This window comes from Oryctolagus cuniculus, chromosome 4 (assembly GCF_964237555.1).
Source record: "Oryctolagus cuniculus chromosome 4, mOryCun1.1, whole genome shotgun sequence".
In the NCBI taxonomy this organism is placed as follows: Eukaryota; Metazoa; Chordata; class Mammalia; order Lagomorpha; family Leporidae; genus Oryctolagus; species Oryctolagus cuniculus.
Window position 1 is genome coordinate 174,423,791 of NC_091435.1, and position 22,104 is coordinate 174,445,894.

At 53.6% G+C, this 22,104-nt stretch overlaps 1 protein-coding gene across 6 annotated transcripts in view; it reads right to left on the bottom strand.

Moving 5' to 3' along the window:
* The window catches only part of OXSR1 (oxidative stress responsive kinase 1), a 108,125-nt gene that overhangs the window by 24,595 nt on the left and 61,426 nt on the right, over positions 1 to 22,104 (bottom strand). For 4 of the 6 annotated variants that reach the window (XM_070073033.1, XM_070073030.1, XM_070073028.1 and 1 more), the window contains exons 6-10: positions 19,403 to 19,512; positions 15,348 to 15,449; positions 10,276 to 10,409; positions 3,829 to 3,877; positions 2,863 to 2,928 (exon numbers count right to left, since the gene is read on the bottom strand). In XM_070073033.1, coding sequence (XP_069929134.1) covers positions 2,863 to 2,928; positions 3,829 to 3,877; positions 10,276 to 10,409; positions 15,348 to 15,449; positions 19,403 to 19,512 — 461 coding nt within the window. The remainder of the gene's footprint in view (positions 1 to 2,862; positions 2,929 to 3,828; positions 3,878 to 10,275; positions 10,410 to 15,347; positions 15,450 to 19,402; positions 19,513 to 22,104) is intronic. The other 2 variants (XM_070073029.1, XM_070073032.1) reach the window with 2 other exon arrangements.

The window sequence follows — 22,104 nt, forward strand, 5'->3', positions numbered from 1 at the left end:
TACGCACACAGAGCACACATCACACACACAGAGCACACATCACACAGAGCACACATCACACACAGAGCACACTACGCACACAGAGCACACATCACACACAGAGCACACCACACACAGAGCACGCACCACACACAGCACACACCACACACACAGCACATCACACACAGAGCACACATCACACAGAGCACACACCACGCACAGAGCACACATCACACACAGAGCACACACCACACACAGAGCACACACCACACACAGCACACATCACACACAGAGCACGCACCATACACAGAGCACACATCACACACAGAGCACACCACAGAGCACGCACCACACACAGCACACACCACACACACAGCACACACCACGTACAGAGCACACAGAGCACACACCACACACAGCACACATCACACACAGAGCACGCAACACGCACAGAGCACGCATCACGCACAGAGCACACATCACACACAGCACACATCACACACAGAGCACACTACGCACACAGAGCACACATCACACACAGAGCACACATCACACACAGAGCACACATCACACACAGCACACATCACACACAGAGCACACTACGCACACAGAGCACACATCACACACAGAGCACACCACACACAGAGCACGCACCACACACAGAGCACACACCACACACACAGAGCACACATCACACACAGAGCACACATCACGCACAGAGCACACATCACGCACAGAGCACACATCACACACAGAGCACGCATCACGCACAGAGCACGCATCACACACAGAGCACGCATCACACACAGAGCACGCATCACACACAGCACACATCATGCACAGAGCACACAGCACGCACAGAGCACGCATCACGCACAGAGCACACATCACACACAGAGCACACATCACACACAGAGCACACATCACACACAGAGCACCCCTGCGCGTTAGGGCACTTCCGGCCCCCGAAGCTGCGGCAGCTCTAACAGCAGCGAACACACGGCAGACGCCAGGCGTGCACGCTGCTCTGCGCAGGCTAAGGGCAGAGACGGGAGGCTGCTATGGGGAGGACGCGCCAGCGCGGCGCAGAGCTGAAAGGGCGCCGAGGGACGGGCCAAGTGTGTCAGCTTAGCGAGTGCTGACCAGGCGGGCAACTGGCCAGGCCACTTCCCCGAGGCTGTAACTAGCTGGGGGTGGTGCTGTCTGTTTTCTAAGCCCACAGGTGACTCCGACGTGTACCACTGAGCAAAAACGCTCAGTAAACGAAGCAGCACCCAGGAAAATGTAGGGCAAGCGAAAGGACGCTGGAGCAGGGCAGCATTTTTGCAGGAGGTAAGCGGTGTGCCCTTACATTCAGGAAAAGAGAGCGACGACAGCAACTGCCGCTGCCCGTCACCAGCGCTCCACCAGGAAGGCGAGGCCCGACGCCAGGTCTGAGTCTCCCGCCCTGCGGAGCGCCTGCCGCCACAGCGGAGACAACTGCCGCCCGTGCTCAGGGAGACTCGCACTTCCAAGTGTGCAGCACCCCCTTCCGCTTCCTCATCAGCAAAACTCTGAGCAGTGTCAGAACCCACAAGCAGCAGATCCACGGGAGGGAATGAACCACTACTCCCCGACGGGCCTCCACCGCATCGCATGCATCACACACACACACACACAGACACACATACACACACACACATGAGGCCCAGGCCGTATCTCTCACACTCACACACACACATGAGGCCCAGGCCGTATCTCACTCACACACACGCACACACATGAGGCCCAGGCCGTATCTCACTCACACACTCACACACACACACACACACACACACACGAGGCCCAGGCCGTATCTCACTCACTCACACACACACACACACACACAGAGGCCCAGGCCGTATCTCACTCACACACACATACACACGAGGCCCAGGCCATATCACACACACACACACACACTCACACACACACACACTCAGGCACACGCACGCATGCACATAAGGCCCAGGCCTTCACCAGTCCTTCCAGTCCATCATCAGCACAAGCCCAGACCGGCCTCGCTCCTTCACACTGGCTAGGTCTGCTTGGAGCAGAGAAGAGGTGGACGGGGGAGCACACACCACACTGCACACACACACCTGCTTCCCAGGTTCATAGAATTAATATGGGAGGGAAAACCCACAGACTTTGTCCAAACTGGGATCTTACTGCATCAGTCATGTTATGAACAACCTTCCTAGAAATTACATGTGTAAGCAAGGTTCTTTGGGTCTGATTAGAAGCTAAAAAACTTGGTGCTGGAAGCAGGTACAGTGAGTTACATCTAAAACTATAAGAAATAAGTAAAATCAGGGCCAGCACTGTGGCATAACGGGCAGAGCCACCGCCTGCCAACGCCAGCACCCCCTACGAGCGCTGGTCCACTTCTGACCCAGTTCCCTGCCGACGGCCTGAGAAAGCAGCAGACGAAGACCCAAGGACTTGGGCCCCTGCCACCCACGTGGGAGACCTGGACGAAGCTCCTGGCTCCTGGCTCGGGCCTGGCCCAGCCCTGGCCAGTGCAGCCACCTGGCGAGTGAGTCAGCATGGAAGACCTCTCTCTCTCTCTCCTTCCAATGAATAAACAAATCTATAAAAAAATTATGCAAAACTGGAACTCTGGAAGCAGTCATTACACAGGCTTCGAGTTAATTCACTAACTGCTCTCCCGCTCTACTGGACCGCACAGTGACAACCACGCACAGCACAGACCAATGCCATTTGCTGATGCTGCAGAAGGAACTGAGAGGAGTGACTTTCATTTACCATTACACAGTACCACTTAGCATGTACGTTCAAACGTGAAAGAAAGGAAATTCCTCCAGCAACTTCCCAAGAAAAATGAGTGAAATCTTCATTTACCTTTTTAGATCTTTCAGAAATGGTAGGTGCTCTCTGCAATATTTTTTCTTGAAGAAATTCTTTATTCTGGGCAGGAAAAACAAGTATTTCCTTACAAGAAGTTTTCACGGAACCGGAAACGCTGGCAGAAACGGTCACATCAATTACCCGGAGACAGTAGCTATCTCACGAGAAGCGCGAGCAGCCTTCCACCACGTGGCCCCGGGGCTCCAGAGGCCCTCACCCCACGGCTCTGGCCGCTGAGACGTGGTCTCCAGGCCCCCACGCCCACGAGGCACCTCACCCCACGGCTCTGGCCGCTGAGACGTGGTCTCCAGGCCCCCATGCCCACGAGGCACCTCACCCCACGGCTCTGGCCGCTGAGACGTGGTCTCCAGGCCCCCACGCCCACGAGGCACCTCACCCCACGGCTCTGGCCGCTGAGACGTGGTCTCCAGGCCCCCACGCCCACGAGGCACCTCACCCCACAGCTCTGGCCACTGAGACGTGGTCTCCAGGCCCCCACGCCCACGAGGCCCTCACCCCACGGCTCTGGCCGCTGAGACGTGGTCTCCAGGCCCCCACGCCCACATTTCCCACCACTGCAACATCCCACTACCCATCTCTCTGGGAAGTGAAGTAGTCACTAACTCAGTAGTAACGGTCGAAACACGGGTAGCTCTCTGTTATCCACGGCTTACATTTCTAACAGCAAAATTTAACATTCACTGTTATTTTGGTAGGCTTAGCTTGCTACTGAATTTGTATTTAGCAATATATTCACTAAATTGCAAAGCAAGTACCTTCATTTACCAAGGACTGTACTCATAGCGTCCTTGTGATTATCTGTCTACCATCATCCTTCCCAACACGGTCGTCGGAAGAAACACAGCTTCCACACGGTGCGCAGACACAGGCGGCGGCGCCTGAACACAGAGGCGTGGCAGCACCACGTGAACACGGGACACTGAAAGCTGCAGTCCTTACCTTTGCTTTCTGGAAAAATTTGTGCCTTAACAGTTCTGCTGCTGTTGGTCTAAAACCAGAAAAGAAAAATTTTATAGCTAGTTCAAGTGTACCGTGGGTTTCCATCTGTGAGAAAATGATTCCCTGAGCAGCAAAGTAAAACTCATTATAGTCTACTCTGCTTAACCCGTGACACAGCACAATGTATTGTACACTCGCTCTACGACACTGAGACTGCACTCCTCAAACACAGACGCTCCATCATCACGGGTCCTGGGCCGGCGCTGTGGGCACGGGTTCGAGTCCCAGCTCTTCTCTTCTGATCCAGCTCCCTGCTAACGCAACCGGGAAGGCACTAGCAGATGCCCAAGTACTAGGGTGCCTGCCACCTCCATGGGAAACCGGAAGGAGTTTCAGCTTCTGGCTTCATCCTGGCCCAGCCCCAGCCATTGTGGCCATTTGGAGAGTGAACCAGAGGATGGAAGACTTCTGTGTCTGTCCCTCTCTCTGACCTGCCTCTCAAATAAACTAATCTTTTTTTTTTTTTTAAAGGAATTGGAGATCTTGAAACTAAAGTATATTCCACACATTTCACAACTTTTTTTTTAAGACTTATGTATTTATTTGAAAGGCAGAGTTACTGAGAGGCAGAGAGAGAGAGAGAGAGAGAGAGAGAGAGAGAGAGAGAGAAGAGAAAGAGGTCTTCCTTCCACTGGTTCACTCCCCAATTGGCTGCGATGGCTGGAGCTGAGCCAATCCGGAGCCAGGAGCTTCTTCCAGGTCTCCCACACGGGTGCAGGGGCCCAAGGACTTGGGCCATCCTCTACTGCTTTCCCAGGCCATAGCAGAGAGCTGGATTGGAAGTGGAGCAGCCGGGGTTTGAAAAGACGCCCATATGGGATGCTGGCACTGAAGGTGGAAGCTTTATCCGCTATGCCACAGCGCCGGCCCCACCACAACTGTTTTTAACTTAACTCTGCGTGGTCTCTATTTGTTCTGATTAAATGCACCCCTGTCTGTTAAACAAGCTTTTTAAACAGTGCCATTCAGAATACTGAATTTCCATTTTACAGACTGGACCTACCATGGAATCCTGAACAAATCACAATTTTGCTAAGCAGGCACAGTGTTACTGGCCAAGCCCTTGGAAACAGTCGTTCTTAAACACTGCGTGCCCTGGAAGACTGGGAGAGCTAAAGACCCCAGTGAGCAGGCTGTACTCCACCCCAATTAAAGAAGGGTCCTGGGGCTGCGCTGTGGTGCAGTGGGGCAGCTGTCGCCTGCAATGCCAGCATCCCGTACGGCAGCACCAGCCCGAGCCCCGGCTCTGAGCTGCCTCCCTGCTAATGCGCCTGGGAAAGCAGCGACAGATGGACCAAGTGCTCGGGCCTCAGCCACACACACGGGAGACCCGGATGGAGTTCCTGGCTCCTGGCTTTGGCCGAGCCGACACCTGGCTGCTGCAGCTATTTGACAGTGAACGGGCAGACAGAAGATCTCGTTCTGTCTCTTGCTCTCTCTGTCTCTCTGTTGCTCCACCTCATGTAAATAAGCAAATGTTCAAAAATAAGCCCAACGCTGAGCTGCTCAGCACAGCTTTCACCTTTCATTCCTCCTTCCTCGGTCGATTTCCCTTTTTCTAAAAACACAACTTGGTAAGAGTTAAGCGACACTGGGAATGAAAACTCCATCTTTAGTCGGACAGTATCTTGACGTCATGCTCACCTTTGAACGACAGTTTGATTAGAGGGAGAATTGTGGGCTACAGTTATTTTCTCTTTGCAATATTTAACTACATGCTGGCCTCACCAATTCTGGAAAATTCTCAGCCATTTGTTTAGACTCTGGCTTCTCCAACTCTCTCTAGCCTCTCTTGGTATATCTAGATAGATAGATAGGCACACGTGTGTCTGTATATACAAGGGTGTGAACACACACGCAGACACTCAATCGGTCAGGCTGTCCTCCCGTGTCAGCCTCCCTTCCGCATCTCCATCCCTTGCTGCTTCTCAGCACCCGCCGTGTGACTGAGAGCGGGCCCTGCAGGGAGCCGCCCGGGCTGGATCTCTGACTGCACTGCTCGCCGTGCGGGACTCTGCCATCACTTGTGAGACAGCTAGCAGGGTCAGCCCCCACAGGGCTACTCTGTAAGGGAAACGGAATGATGCAGACTGTGCGCAGCAGCACCTGGTCCTGGACGAGTCACAGAGAATTCTCTTTGTTCTACTGGACCTCCTGTTTGTCTAGCTCAGAGTTTTTAACTCAGAAGTGTTTCAAATCAAGTTTAACTTCAGTTTATAAACTGGAATTTTCTGTATCTTCCTGGTTTATTTTTTTAAGACTTAATTTATTTATTTGAAAGGCAGAGCCCACAGAGAGAGAGACGGAAAAGAAAGAGATCTTCCATCGCCTAGTTCGCTTCCAAATGCCAACATCAGCCGGGACTGAGCCAGGCTGGGAAAAGGAGCCAGGAGCTCCATCCTCGTCTGTCCTGCGGCCATCATCAGCTGCTGCCTCCAGGGCACGCAGGCAGAGAGCTGGACTGCCAGCAGCAGCCGGCACTGACTCAGCACTCCTACATGGGATGTGGGTGTCCCAGATGCTGCCTTCACCTGCTGTGCCACACACCGGCCCTCTTTTCTCTTTTAGAGACACTTTTTATTCTTAAGTGATTTTAGGCTTAAAGAAGAGTTGCAGAGAGAGTATAAAGTCCCAAGGTTCTCTTTCCCAGCTTCCATTGATGTTATCAATTTACATAATCTTGGGACAATTACCAAGAACTTAACTGGAACATTAACATGGCTGACTATTACCTGAACTACAGACTTCAGGAAGTGCCTTCGGAACATTCATGGAAAAGCCACCCTGTACCTGAATTTCTCCTCATCGTCCTCAAGTCTGCTTGCACTCAGTTTTCTCCGGCTTTTCTGTTCCAGTCCTAACGCGGGGGCTCTCCTCCGTGCACTTGCACATCTCCTCCAATCCGGGACAGCGTCTGACCCTCTCCTCTCCTGGAGGCTTCTAAATCTTGGTGGGGTGTCCCACAGCACAGTCCGCAGTGTGGTTTGGCTGCTGGTTTCTCACCAACTAACTCAGGGCGTCTGGGGAGTACCGCCCAGACGCCGCGGCCTCGGCACGCCTGCACCACACCCTGCCTCACCAATGGTGACATAACCTTGAGGACCTGCCGGGTTCCCCTTCCTCATCGGACGCCATCGCTAAGCCCGGCCCACACTCAAGGAAACCCACTAAGCTTTAAACTTTCATTACTACATTTTTCATCTCTCATAGTGCTAATTGCTTTGGTCGTAGTCAAAGTCTTTGCCTACACTTCTGGTTTCTTCTTCTTAAATATATTTATCTTGCAGTCTTACTGCATTTGCCACATTTTCTTGGAGCATTAACCCTGCTTATGCCTGCTACACTAACTCATTTATGATTCTGGACAGTGCCCTACTCCTCCGCGGGCTTGTGCACGAATCACGGGCACCTGGAGTCTGACGGCCTCAGTGTAGCCCTGTGACTGCTTCTGGCAAGCAGAACGCTGGCTTGGCATTAAGTCTGCGCCTTTCTAACTGTGTGGGTTCCGGATGCCAGGGTCAGAGATTTAGACCGAAGCTGCAGACCGCCAGGGCGAAGGCCTCGATTATTCACAAGGTTCCGCTTTCTCTTGGTGCCGACGGCCAGCTGTTACTCTGGTCTCCGCTTTCACTGAGAATGCAGATAGCTGAGGGTGGAGCTCTCAGCAGGCTCCCAGTCCACGCCCCTCACTGGGTGGGCCCCAAACCTCAATCTGTCACCACATCGAAGGGTGAATCCTACCCAGGCAGGGGTGGGAGTCTGGCCTGGTGGGTAACCCTGCAGCTCACACCAGAGCACCTGGGCTCCCACCAGTGCAGTCTGCAGAGAGCAGCCACCACGCTCTGGTGATCTGGCTCCTCACCCGTGGGGCCGCAGCTGCACTCCCGGCGCCGGCTTCACTGCTCCACGGGAACCTGCCCTAGTGCTCTGGGCATCTGGGAGCAACTCAGCGACTAGAACCCTGCTCTCTCTCTGCCTAATGTCTTAAAAATAAAAACATTACAATTAAAAACAAAAAAGAAATCCGACCCAGTAGGTTACTACTGAGGGTGGCTCCTGCATTAGTTCATGAAATTTCTTCTCTAACTCATGGCTCCCTCTTTATTTCTGGCATCCAAAGATCTTAAGTTAGATTTTTATCTGGCATTTCAAGGGATTTGTATCAAGAGAATTTTGTTCTTTTAGTCAACCAACTTGCCAAAAGCCAAAGTGTTCCCTATTTTTTCAACCATTTACTCAGAAAGAGAGGGCGAAAAAACTAAAAACAGGGGCCAGTGCTGTGGTGTAGCAGGTAAAACCCTTGACTGCAATGCCCGCATCCCATATGGGCGCCGGTCTGAGTCCCAGTTGCTCTACTTATGATCCAACTTCCTGCTGCGGCCTGGAAAGCAGCAAAGACAGCCCGTGCGTGGATTCCTGTTACCCTTATGGGAGATCCAGAAAAGGCTCCCGGCTTTCTGACTTCATCCTGGCCCAGCCCGGGTGGTTGTGGCCATCTGGGAGGTAAACCAGCAGAGGGACGATCTCTCTCCATCTCTGTCTCTCCCTCTCTCCTAACTCCATCAAGTAAATAAATAAATAAATCTAAAAACACAAATACAATTCTTTACCTGTTGTTCTTATGCCTTCCAAAACTTCTAAGAGTAAATTCTGAACCCCCATTTTATACACACACACACACACACACACTCTATAGACATGACCAAGCAAAGCCTTAGGACTGAACCCATTCCGGGCAGTGAAAATCTCTCACGTTGCTGACCATTAAAGAACTGTTAGTGCTAAGTTCTGGCTGCTGTGGCCATCTGGGGAGTGACCCAGCAGGTGGAAGACCTTTCTTCCTCTCTCCCTCCCTCCCTCTCTCTGCCTTCAAATAAATAAATAACTAAACCTTAAAAAACAAAAACTGTTAGTGCTGGTACCTACATGTAATACAAGGTTGTCGCTGGGTGTCCCGGGGGGCTGGGCCAGGACACCCTGTGGGCACCCACGTGCAATACAAGGTTGTCCCTCGGTGTCCCGGGGGGCTGGGCCAGGACACCCTGTGGGCACCCACGTGCAATACAAGGTTGTCCCTCGGTGTCCCGGGGGGCTGGGCCAGGACACCCTGTGGGCACCCACGTGCAATACAAGGTTGTCCCTCGGTGTCCCGGGGGGCTGGGCCAGGACACCCTGTGGGCACCCACGTGCAATACAAGGTTGTCGCTCGGTGTCCCGGGGGGCTGGGCCAGGACACCCTGTGGGTACCTACGTGCAATACAAGGTTGTCCCTCGGTGTCCTGGGGGGCTGGGCCAGGACACCCTGTGGGTACCTACATGCAATACAAGGTTGTCCCTCGGTGTCCCGGGGGACTGGGGCCAGGACACCCTGTGGGCACCTACGTGCAATACAAGGTCGTCCCTCGGTGTCCCGGGGGGCTGGGGCCAGGACACCCTGTGGGCACCACAATCTGCAGATGCTCAGGTGCCTTCTACACGGCAGCAGGCCCACCCTGCACGTGACATCATCGTTACATGACTCGCGGCATGAGCACAATGTGATGACGCACAGAGACTTGTTAGACTGCACAGTCTGGACAGGAAAAAAGTCTGCGCATGTTCAATTCAAACACAGTGTTAGAAAAAAACACTTTCGACCTGCAGCTAGCAGAGTGGTGGATGCAGAACCCGCAGACAGGGGGGGACCGTGTGTGTGAACCCAGAAGTTAAGATGGGAAGAGTCCTAACGCAGGAACCAGGATGTGGCATTCAAGTTCCAAGTCGTGACTAGGATGTGTGTGACCTCAAAGACAAAAGTCGCTGATCTCCAGCGTTCTGTGACTGCTTAATTCATAAAGTTACACACTTTGATATTCTTCTTACTCATTTGCTCCCTTGCCATTCAATCTGTCTAGTATTGACAAATAAGTTATTTCAAGTTTTGGTCTTCCTACTAAAACAGCTTCCTAACATGAAAATATGTACAACTGCTAGACACTGAATGTAAGTTTGCTATATGTATTTCTTTTGCTATTAACACTGTAAATGTTAACATTTAGATCTATTTGTTCATGCATTTTACATGCAAATTGGAAAGAAACCTCTCTACTAGTCTATCAATCCAGCTGGACAGAATTCACAGTACAAATTTAATAATCATAAGAAATTAGCCAGGAGACAGCTGTCCTGTCAGGACATACTGTGCACTAAGAAGACAGCAACCGTCCACTCATCCCCAGCCTGGCCTGGGCAGGGGCTTCTGCACGCTTTCTTTTTTGAAGTCTGTACTCATTTCTTCTGAATAAGCACCAAAAATTCTCCATGCTTACCAGCATGTGATTCTTGGACTTCCCCCACTGGCTCACCATGTCAGACACAAAACAAAGTCAAGTTTATCTCATACTTTACCTCTTTTCCGGATCTTTTTGAAGGCACAATGAAATCATTTTTCTAAATGATTTTCCATATTTTTTCAGCATTTCTTTATCTTGAACACCAGTTTCCAAAGACGGAGGATCATTCTGCAGCGTCAGCATTAAAACCTGTAAGAATTTACAATACAGTATAAAGTTCCAGCGACTCAATAAAGTTTAATTAACAACTGTGGACAAGAGTTTTCAAAACAGGCGATCACCACCACAGACAAGCAGATCCGATTTTCTAAAAGTTCACATCTAGGTGAGTCATTTAAATCCAGAGTTATTTATGTGTCTTCCTATATAAATAAAATATTACAGATAACTGGCGTCCCAGACCACCTTTTTTTTTTTTTTTTAAGATTTATTTATTTGAAAGTCAGAGTTACACAGAGAGAAGGAGAGGCAGAGAGAGAGAGATAGAAGTCTTCCACCTGCTTGTTCATTCCCCAATTAGCTGCAATGGCTGGAGCTGCGCCGACCCGAAGTCAGGAGCCAGGCACTTCCTCCGGGTGTCCCACATGGGTGCAGGGGCCCAAGGACTTGGGCCATCTTCTACTGCCTTCCCAGGCCACAGCAGAGAGCGGGATCAGAAGTGGAGCAGCCCATATGGGACGCCAGCACTGTAGGTGCCAGCTTTACCGGCTACTGCCAAAGCACCGCCCCCCCACTAGCTGTAGGGGCCCACTGTATCAACACTGCTAATGTCCTTGAGTTGGATTCTTTCTTTGTATCCTCAATAAATTCCTATTCTACCAAATCACCTAAAAACACACTAAAACCAGAGCAAGACTAGGAGCACGAGCCCGCCGATCGTGCCTGTCAGGGCCCTGTTTTCACTCCGCGTCTGTGAGATGGTCTTCTTTTCCTATTATTCAGGACCCCTAACAGAAATCACCGGGCCGGCGCTGCGGTACAGCAGGTTAAGCTGCCATCCATCACACGGGCATCCCACAGGGGCGCCGGTTTCAGTCCTGGCTGCTCCACTTCCGATCCAGCTCCCTGCTGTGGCCTGGGAAGGCAGCGGAAGATGGCCCAAGTCCTCGGGCCCTGCACCTTAACTCCTGGCCACAGCCTGGGCCAGCCCTGGCCAGCGCAACGTTTGCTGAGTGAGCCAGTAACCGGAAGATAATTCGCGCTCTCGCGCTCTCTGCCCCTCCCTCTAATTCTGCCTTTCAAATCAATGAATAAATCTTTAAAAACAAAAATCACAAAGAAGTCCTGGTAAACAAAGCCGCAGACCGCAGGTCCACGATCTTGCTGTGCTCTGCAGCGGGTGACACTCTTGACTCCCCTGTGCACCCTAAGTCTTCCCTCTCTGAGCTTCTGGGCAGCATGACAGCCTGGTGCAGAGACACGAGGCCAGGAGCTCACGTGTGTGCAGCAGGATGTGGTGGTGTGTGTCCTTCGGCGCTGTTATGCTGGGGTGGCTTTTGGGGCTCAGTGGAGCTAAGCAGATCCTTGGGACAGCCACAGCCCACACTGACCCTCCTGGGATGGAGTCCTGTCTCACAGTCTGACCTCTACTTCCAGAACCCTTTCATGATTTAAAAAAAAATCACTCCACAAACTAAGAATATAAAGTAACTACCTCAACTTAATAAAAGGCATATAAGAAAATCTCACAGCAAACATTATACTTAGTGGTGAAATACTGAAAGCTTTTATTCTAATCTGTCACTCTGCATTTCAAATGAACCTCTAAAAAAAAAAAAACTATGAAAACAAATATATTCATCAAAAAGCAGGATAGAAAGTTAACACAAAAGTCACTTGTGGGGCCGGCACTATGGCACAGTGGGTAAAGCCACCGCCTGCAGTGCCAGCATCCCATGTGGGTGCCGGTTCAAGTCATCGCTGCTCTACTCCCAATGCAGCTCTCTGCTGTGGCCTGGGAAAGCAGTGGAGGATGGCCCAAGTCCTTGGGCCCCTGCACCCACGTGGGAGACCCTGAGGAAGCTGCTGGCTCCTGGTTCCTGGATCCTGGATTCCGATCAGTGCAGCTCCGGCTGTTGCCGCCAACTGGGGAGTTAACCAATGGAAGAAAGACCTCCCCCCCCACCTTTCTCTCTGCCTCTCCTTCTCATGTAACTCTAACTTTCAGATAAAAAAAAATCTTTAAAAAAAAAAAAAAAAAAAAACACTTGCATTTCTTTACATTAACAATGAAGAACCTGAAAAGGATTTAGAAAAACAATTCCACTTATGTTAACATCAAAAACAATAAAAAATTCAGGAATTAACTAAAGTACTTGTACACTGAAAACTACAAAATATTCATGAAAGAAATTAAAGATGACAAAAACAAATACAAATATACACTATATTTACAGATTCGAAGACAACATCATTACAATGTCAATACCGTCCAAAGCAGTCTACAGATTCCAAGCAAACTGTACCGAAACCCCAGTGACATTTTTAATAGCAACAGAAAAGCTTATCCTAAAATCTAAATGGAATGTCAAAGGACCCAAACAGTTACAACAATCTTGAAAAGAACACAGCTGGAGGACTGGAACTTTAAAACGTAGTACAGGGGCCAGCACTGTGGTATCCTGGGTAAAGCCACTGCCTGCAGCGCTGGCATCCCATACGGGCACCAGTTTGAGTCCCGGCTGCACCACTTCCCATCCCGCTCTGCTGTGGCCTGGGAAAGCAGCAGAAGACGGCCAAGTCCTTGGGGCCCTGCAGCCACGTGGGAGACCTGGAGGAAGCTCCTGGCTCCTGGCTTCGGATCGGCACAGCTCCGGCCATTGCAGTCAACTGGGGAGTGAACCAGCGGATGGGACACATCTCTCTTTCTCTCTCTCTCTCTGCTGCTCCTTCTCTGTGTAACTTTGACTTTCAAATAAATAAATAAATCTTTAAAAAGAAGTGGTACAAATCCACAAGAATCCAAGAGTACGGTGCTGGCGTAAGGACAGGTGTGTAGATCAATGGAGCAGAAAAGTGAGAAACAATCACTCATCAGGCGACTTCTGACAAGAACAGCAAGAGCCTTCAATGAGGCGGAGACAGTCTTCCAACAAGCGGAGCTGGGAAAACGGATGAATCCACACGCAGACTGAAGCTCACCTCTCGCCTCACATCATATGCAAAAATCAACTCAAAGTGGGTCAAAGACCTAAGTGTACAACCTAAACCATTAAAACTCTCAAAAAACACACACAGGGCAAACTTTACAATATTAGACTTGTCTTGAATATGACATCAAAGATGAAAAAATACGTAAACCAAGCTTCACCAGATTTAAAGCTTCGGGGACGCTGTCCTGTCTGGTGGTCACGAGGCTGCCTGGCCCCTGCATCCCCCCAGAGTCCCGGCTCCGGCCCGGCTCCAGCCTCCTGCTGACCCACACCCTGGAAGGCAGCGGGCGATGCCTCCGACAGCTGGGTCCTGCCACCTCCGGGGGAGCCTGGGCTTGACTTCCGTCCCCCAGCTGTGGCCCCGCCCTGCCCCAGCCACTGCGGGCTTCTGAGGAGTGAACCAATGGATGGCAGTGCGCGTGCACACTCGCTTTCTCTGTCCCCCAAATAGTAAAATAAAAGTTTCTTTAAAAATTAAAATTTTGTACATCAAAAGACGCTATCAACAGTGTGGAAAGGAAATCCACAGGAGAAAATATTTGCCAACCATGTATCTGATAAGAGATCAATGTCAAGAATATATAAGAACTCCTAAAATCAACAATAAAAAAACCAAACTGAGTCAAACCAGGGCGAAGGAGTTGAGCAGACATTTTGCTAAGGAAGATACATGGCAAAAAGTACCTGCAGAGACGTTCAGTATCACTGACCACTAGGGAAACGCAAACCAGAATCACAATGAAATCCACCTCATACAATCAGGTGGCTTCCGGCCAACACCACCAAGTGTTGGTGAGCACACAGAGAAATCAGAAACCCTGGACAGTGCTGAGGCAAGCGTAAAATGGTGTAGCCACTGCAGAACACCACAGGCTGCTCCCCAGGAAGCCAGAACACAAGTAGGAGGGGAGGGGAGGGGAGGGGGGGAGGGGAAGGGAGGGGAGGGGAGGGGAGGGGAGGGGAGAGGAGGGGAGGGGAAGGGAGGGGAGGGGAGAGGAGGGGAGGGGAAGGGAGGGGAGGGGAGGGGAAGGGAGGGGAAGGGAGGGGAGGGGAGGGGAGAGGAGGGGAAGGCAGGGGAGGGGAAGAGAAAAGAGAGGAGGGGAGGAGGGGAGGAGGGGAGGAGGGGAGGGGAGGGATGGACAGGGGAGAGGAGGGGAACAGGGGAGGGGAGGGGAGGAAAGGGGAAGAGAAAAGAGAGGAGGGGAGGGATGGGGTGGGGAGGGGAGGGGAGAGGAGAGTAGGAGGGGAGGGGAGGGGAGGGGAGAGGAGGAGGGGAGGGATGGGGAGGGATGGGGAGGGGAGGAGAGGGGAAGGGAGGGGAGAGGAGGAGGGGAAGGGAGGCAAGGGGAAGAGAAAAGAGAGGAGGGGAGGAGGGGAGGAGGGGAGGATGGGAGGAGGGGAGGAGGGGAGGGAAGGGATGGACAGGGGAGAGGAGGGGAACAGGGGAGGGGAGGGGAGGAAAGGGGAAGAGAAAAGAGAGGAGGGGAGGGATGGGGTAGGGAGGGGAGGGGAGAGGAGAGGAGAGGAGGAGGGGAAGGGAGGGATGGAGAGGGGAGAGGAGGGGAACGGGGGAGGGGAGGGGAAGGAAGAGGAGGGAAGGGGGAGGGAAAGGGAGAGGAGAGTAGGAGGGGAGGGGAGGGGAGGGGAGGAAAGGGGGAGGTAGAGGAGAGTAGGAGAGAAGGGGAGGAGAGGAGGGGGAGGAGAGGAAGAGGGGAAGGAAGGGGAGAGGAGAGGAGGGGGAGGGGAGGAGGGAGGGGGAGGGAAGGGGAGGGAAGGGGAGAGGAGAGGAGAGGAGGGGGAGGGGAGGAGGGAGGGGGAGGGAAGGGGAGAGGAGAGGAGAGGAGGGGGAGGGGAGGAGGGAGGGGGAGGGGAGGGGCGGGGAGGAAAAGACAAAACTTGGGAAGGGTGGCAAAGAAGACAGGCTCTAAACGGAACTGGGCCTTGCGACGGCAGGCACTGTGAAAGCGGGCCTCACCTTCATTGGCGGGTACTTATGATACGGAGCGGCCCCTGTGGCCAGTTCAATTGCCGTGATGCCAAAACTCCAGATATCAGCTTTGAAGTCATAGCCTCGGACCTGCGAGAACAGACAGCGTGTGATTGCGCCTACCACAGCAGAGCACTTCTGAGAGTTTGACACGAATCAAGAGTGTTCGCAAACTGTAAACCAACAAAACAATCTGAAGAATGCAAAAGCTAAATACACTCGGTATGAGGGAAAAAGGCAATTTCAATGCTTGCCAACAGTAGAGAAATTCTATACTCACTTCAGAGAATCTTAGTTAACTAAAGCAATGTTTATGAATTCTGCATGAAAATATGGACAACTGATTTTTACAAAATACTTACAAAATATGAAATTGTAAGTTTTAAAACTTTGGATCTCTGAGATAATCCTATTACTTTATTTATTTGACACGCAGAAATAGACGGACACTGGCAGTTTTCATCCTCTGGATCAGTTCCACACCTCCCCCAACAGCCAAGGTCGTGTCAGGCCAAAGCCAGTCCGTGACTCTCCAGGTTTCCCACGCAGGTGGCAGGCCCACCGTCACCTGCTGCCCCCAGAGTGAGCACCAACCATAAGCTGGGACTGGGAGAGGAGCCAGGACTCAAGCCCCCGCACTCCATGGTGGGATGCAGGTCCCTTAACTGGCATTGCAACCACGAGGCCAACACCTGTCCCTGCTCCTAGGTCTCGAGACAATTACAAACAGGTACATACTCCAGTTAAAAAGAGATGAGAAAGAACTAAAAATTCCCACAGTGGTAGTAACTGTTTGGGGTCCCTGATGTTCTGTGTATGGTATTTCATCACCTTAACCTCTAAAATGAAAAACTTACAAAGGGTGTGAATGTTATAGAACTGCTGACGGCACTTTACTGACAGATTTGCCTCCTTCTATACTGCCAACAGCATGTGCTTCTAAATTTAAATGCTCCACGCTACATGCAGGAGGTAACGGGTTTGGCAGCGCTGCCTTAAGACGGAGGCCCCACGTTCGTGCTGCCTTAAGACGGAGGCACCTGGCGAGACAGCAGTGCAAGACTCCTGCTCAGCAGCCCGCAGCCCTCGCAGCCCCGCTCATCCCTCGCAGGGCTCAGCCACGGCTGCGGAGCCGACCGCCAGCGCCCCTTGCTCCTCTGCTCGCGGGTGCAGTGTGTACCCCCACTGTGTACGCGTGGGACTGAGAACACGCCCTCATCCTCATCTGTGCCGTCAGACGACGTGTGCCCAGCGTCCCCATCGTCCTCATCGGAACAGTGAGTTCAGGTCTCCACACACTGGGCTCGGAACACCTGGGAGACGTCTACGTAAAGCAGCCTAAGAGAAATGGGGACGGAAACACCAGTCCGCAGACTCAGCAAACGAGGCGGCTTGAATGTAATTCAGAAACCATCAGGAAGCAGAGCACGGATCGAAGTGTCAAGGCCCCGAGAAGAGCAGGACAGCCAGGGAAGGGGTGAGGAGGGCTGCAGGGAAGGCGAGCCGGAGGAGGCCGGCAGGGAAGGGGTGAGGAGAGCTGTGGGGGGCAGGGAAGGGGTGAGGAGGGCTGCGGGGGGCAGGGAAGGGGTGAGGAGGGCTGCGGGGAAGGCGAGCTGGAGGAGGCCAGCAGGGAAGGGGTGAGGAGGGCTGCGGGGAAGACGAGCTGGAGGAGGCCGGCAGGGAAGGGGTGAGGAGGGCTGCGGGGAAGGCGGGCCAGAGGAGGCCAGCAGGGAAGGGGTGAGGAGGGCTGCGGGGAAGGCGAGCCGAGTCAGAGGAGGCCGGCAGGGAAGGGGTGAGGAGGGCTGCAGGGAAGGCGAGCCAAGTCAGAGGAGGCCGGCAGGGAAGGGGTGAGCAGGGCTGCGGGGAAGGCGAGCCGAGTCAGAGGAGGCTGGCAAGTGGATGGAGCGGGGGTGCCAGCGGTCTCCCACGCACCAAGAGGTGAGAAGCAGTAAGAAATGAGCCCTGTTTGAGAAGCAGCAGTTTCCTTAAAGGAGGGGTGCACTCACACCCAGCCACAGCAGCTGGGGACGCAGTCCTTCCAGGAGATAGCCGTGAGGACGCGGTCCTTCCAGGACGGAGCCGTGAGGACGCGGTCCTTCCAGGACGGAGCCGTGAGGACGCGGTCCTTCCAGGAGATAGCCGTGAGGACGCGGTCCTTCCAGGACGGAGCCGTGAGGACGCGGTCCTTCCAGGACGGAGCCGTGAGGACGCGGTCCTTCCAGGACAGCCGTGAGGACGCGGTCCTTCCAGGACGGAGCCGTGAGGACGCGGTCCTTCCAGGACAGCCGTGAGGACGCGGTCCTTCCAGGACAGAGCTGTGAGGACGCATCCTTCCAGGACAGCCGTGAGGACGCATCCTTCCAGGACGGAGCCGTGAGGACGCATCCTTCTAGGACGGAGCCGTGAGGACGCATCCTTCTAGGACGGAGCCGTGAGGACGCATCCTTCTAGGACAGAGCCGTGAGGACGCGGTCCTTCCAGGACGGAGCCGTGAGGACGCGGTCCTTCCAGGACAGAGCCGTGAGGACGCATCCTTCCAGGACGGAGCCGTGAGGACGCATCCTTCTAGGACGGAGCCGTGAGGACGCATCCTTCTAGGACGGAGCCGTGAGGACGCATCCTTCCAGGACGGAGCCGTGAGGACGCATCCTTCCAGGACAGCCGTGAGGACGCATCCTTCCAGGACGGAGCCGTGAGGACGCGGTCCTTCCAGGACGGAGCCGTGAGGACGCGGTCCTTCCAGGACAGAGCCGTGAGGACGCGGTCCTTCCAGGACGGAGCCGTGAGGACGCGGTCCTTCCAGGACGGAGCCGTGAGGACGCGGTCCTTCCAGGACGGAGCCGTGAGGACGCGGTCCTTCCAGGACGGAGCCGTGAGGACGCGGTCCTTCCAGGACAGCCGTGAGGACGCATCCTTCCAGGACAGCCGTGAGGACGCATCCTTCCAGGACGGAGCCGTGAGGACGCGGTCCTTCCAGGACGGAGCCGTGAGGACGCGGTCCTTCCAGGACGGAGCCGTGAGGACGCGGTCCTTCCAGGACGGAGCCGTGAGGACGCGGTCCTTCCAGGACAGCCGTGAGGACGCATCCTTCCAGGACAGCCGTGAGGACGCATCCTTCCAGGACGGAGCCGTGAGGACGCGGTCCTTCCAGGACGGAGCCGTGAGGACGCATCCTTCCAGGACGGAGCCGTGAGGACGCGGTCCTTCCAGGACGGAGCCGTGAGGACGCGGTCCTTCCAGGACGGAGCCGTGAGGACGCGGTCCTTCCAGGACGGAGCCGTGAGGACGCGGTCCTTCCAGGACGGAGCCGTGAGGACGCGGTCCTTCCAGGACGGAGCCGTGAGGACGCGGTCCTTCCAGGACGGAGCCGTGAGGACGCGGTCCTTCCAGGACGGAGCCGTGAGGACGCGGTCCTTCCAGGACGGAGCCGTGAGGACGCGGTCCTTCCAGGACGGAGCCGTGAGGACGCGGTCCTTCCAGGACGGAGCCGTGAGGACGCATCCTTCCAGGACAGCCGTGAGGACGCGGTCCTTCCAGGACAGCCGTGAGGACGCGGTCCTTCCAGGACAGCCGTGAGGACGCATCCTTCCAGGACGGAGCCGTGAGGACGCGGTCCTTCCAGGACAGAGCCGTGAGGACGCATCCTTCCAGGACAGGGCCGTGAGGACGCATCCTTCCAGGACAGCCGTGAGGACACGGTCCTTCTAGGACAGCCGTGAGGACGCGGTCCTTCCAGGACGGAGCCGTGAGGACCGCAGGGGAGCAGACGCGGGCACGTCACCGTGCGAAGGAATTACCAAGGCAACCGTGCCCGACCACTCCTCAGGCTGCTGCGGGCAAGTAAACCCTGCGCTCACAGCCCTTGTAAAGCTCTAGATGGTGTTGTGTTTTGTTTTTAAGGGTAAAGTCTTAACCAAAGAAGAGACATGTATTTCCCAGAGCTAACATGGTAAATCAAGCGAGAGCAAATACGACTAAGACTGTTCGGCTTCGTAACCAGCCTGGAACCGCTGTAGAGAGACAAGGCACGCGGCACACGGTACCTGCTCCATCACTTCAGGTGCCATCCAGCAAGGGGTGCCCACAAACGTCTTCCTCACTTTATTCCGGGTGATGTCACCGCCGGTTGCCAGAAAAGCACTAACTCCAAAGTCTGAAAGAGAATGTGCCAGGAAGACAGGAACAGCACAGTGAATACATTAACACCAGGAAAGCAGCACGACGCGGCCACTGGCCCACACGCACGGCAGACGGCCACTTCTCTTCTGTTAGCTGGAATTTCAGATAGATCAAGGCACCGCCTCAGGTTCCTCACTCCATTAACTCAGATTTGACTCCTTGCTCACACCCACCCTACATACTACTTACCAGATTCATTCATTTTCTGGTGATCGCTTTTTTTTTATAAAGATTTATTTATTTCAAAGGCAGAGTTACAGAGAGAGGGAGAGACAGAGAGAGATCTTCCATCTGCTGATTAATTTCCCAAATGGTCGCAATGGCCAGCACTGGGCCAGGCTGAGGCCAGAAGCCAGTAGGTTCTTCCAGGTCTCCCACACGGGTGCAGGGCCCAAGGACCTGGGCCATCCTCCACTGCTCTCCCAGGCCACGGCAGAGAGCTGGATCAGAAGGGGGGCAGCCAGGACTCAACCTGGCTTTACCTATTACACCACAACACTAGTCCAATTATTACTTTGACATGGTCACTGCAGCTCAAAAAACCCTAAAGAATCCAATCAATTCTTTATAGAATCCAATCAATCCTTTATAGAATCCAATCAATCCTTTATAGATTGGCATTCAAAAAGTTCTCAAGAACTTGGTCCAGAACAAATGTAGTAATCCTAATTGTATATCCTCATTTGCCAACAGATGTGTGACACTGGTAACTCAGCTCACCCAGGTCTCAAGAATCTTTCTACAAAGAAGTTAACCCCCAACGCTGAAGCCAAGGTACCAGCCCCTGCCGCGGAGGGCTGCCTGTCCCACACCGCTCGGCTGCCTGTCCCGCACCGCTCCTCGGCCTGTCCCGCACTGCTCCTCGGCCTGTCCCTGCCGCGGAGGGCTGCCTGTCCCGCACCGCTCCTCTGCCTGTGGGACTGAACCTGGGCCTGCATCGGTGCTCTCTGACCTCGGCTCTCACGAGCACGGCTGATCTGAGCCAGGGCGAGACACCTCGCTCCAAGCAGCCCGAGCACAGGCTCCCGGAGGTCTGCAGCCGGGGCGGAGACACAAGCACCGGGCTCCCGGAGCCGAGCCACAGCCAGAGCTGCGCCCTCCAGGTCCGCACAGCCGGCTGCCTGCCTGCGAGGCCTCGCTGCTCAGGGAACTGGCTCTGTGTGCCCCCAGCACACTGAAGAAATCCCCCTTGGTGAAGCTAGCCAGTGACAACCCCTGATTCCTAACATAATGCAGGTTTTCTACATCGTATCGGAGTCTCTTTGTTCTCGATTTCAGAATATTCTGTAGCATGTAAAATGAGTCTGTATTTGAAAACAGAATACCTGTGGACAAGCCCAGTGGGAGACAGACACTTTTAGCACTGCACACTCTGCAACTCCAGATCCAGAAGTCTGTGAACTCAGCCCTTGTGGAGCAAGTATTGTCACAGTATAAAACAGCAAGTCTACACAAGATGGACTTAAAAAATAAATGAATAAATAAATAGACTTATTTACGGGGCCAGCGCTGTGGCGTAGCGGGTGAAGCCACTGCTTGCAGTGCCACCATCCCATATGGCGGCCAGTTCTAGTCCCGGCCGCTCCGCTTCCCATCCAGCTCTCTGCTTAGGCCTGGGAAAGCAGCAGAAGATGGCCCAAGTTTTTGGGTCCCTGAACCCACATGGGAGACCTGGCTTCAAATTGGCTCAGCTCCAGCTGTTGCAGCCATCTGGGGAGTATACCAGTGGATGGAAGACCCCCCTCTCTCTAACTCTGCCCTTCAATAAATAAATATTTAAAAAGAAGATTTATTATCTGAAAGGCAGAGCAGGAGAGGCACGGAGGGAGACAGAGCTCTCTCTGCTGATTCTCTTCCCAAACGGTCACAGCCGAGAGCCAGGAACTGCATCTGGGTTTCCTACGTGGATGGCTGGGGCTCACTGGTGCATCCTTCGCTGACTTCCCAGGGGCATCAGCAGGACCTGGATCAAAAGTGGAACAGGGGCTGGCACTGGCGAAAAGGTTAAGTCTCCACTTGCAATGCCAGCATCCAAAATGGATGCTGGTTCAAGTCCTGGCTTCTTCACTTCCTATCCAGCTCCCTGCTAATTCACCTAGGAAAGCAGCAGAAGATGGCCCAGGTCCTCGGGCCCTTGCTCCTGGCTTCAGCCCTCCTTCTATCTCTGCCTTTCGAATAAAGAAATAAGTCTTAAAAAAAAAAAAAACACAGTGGAGCAGCTGGGATCAAAGTGGCCTCCAATACTACAAGCAGTGGCTTAGCAGTGTGCGCCCTCAGCAGAAGCAATCTCGGGCAGCTGTGTGGCCCAGCGGTTGAGTGGCATCCCTGTCTACCTGGGTTCGAAGCCAGCTCTGACATCTAATTGCAGCTGCTTGCTAACGCAGGCCCTAAGAGGCCGCAGTGATAGCTCAAGCAGCTGGGGTCCTGCCACTCAAGCGGGAGACCTGGGCTGAGTTCCTAGTTCCGAGCTCCGGACCCCCAGCCCCTGCAGGAATTTCGGGAGTGAGCCAACAACGGGAGTGCACTCACATTCTTGCTCTCTAATAAATAAATAAAAATAAATTTC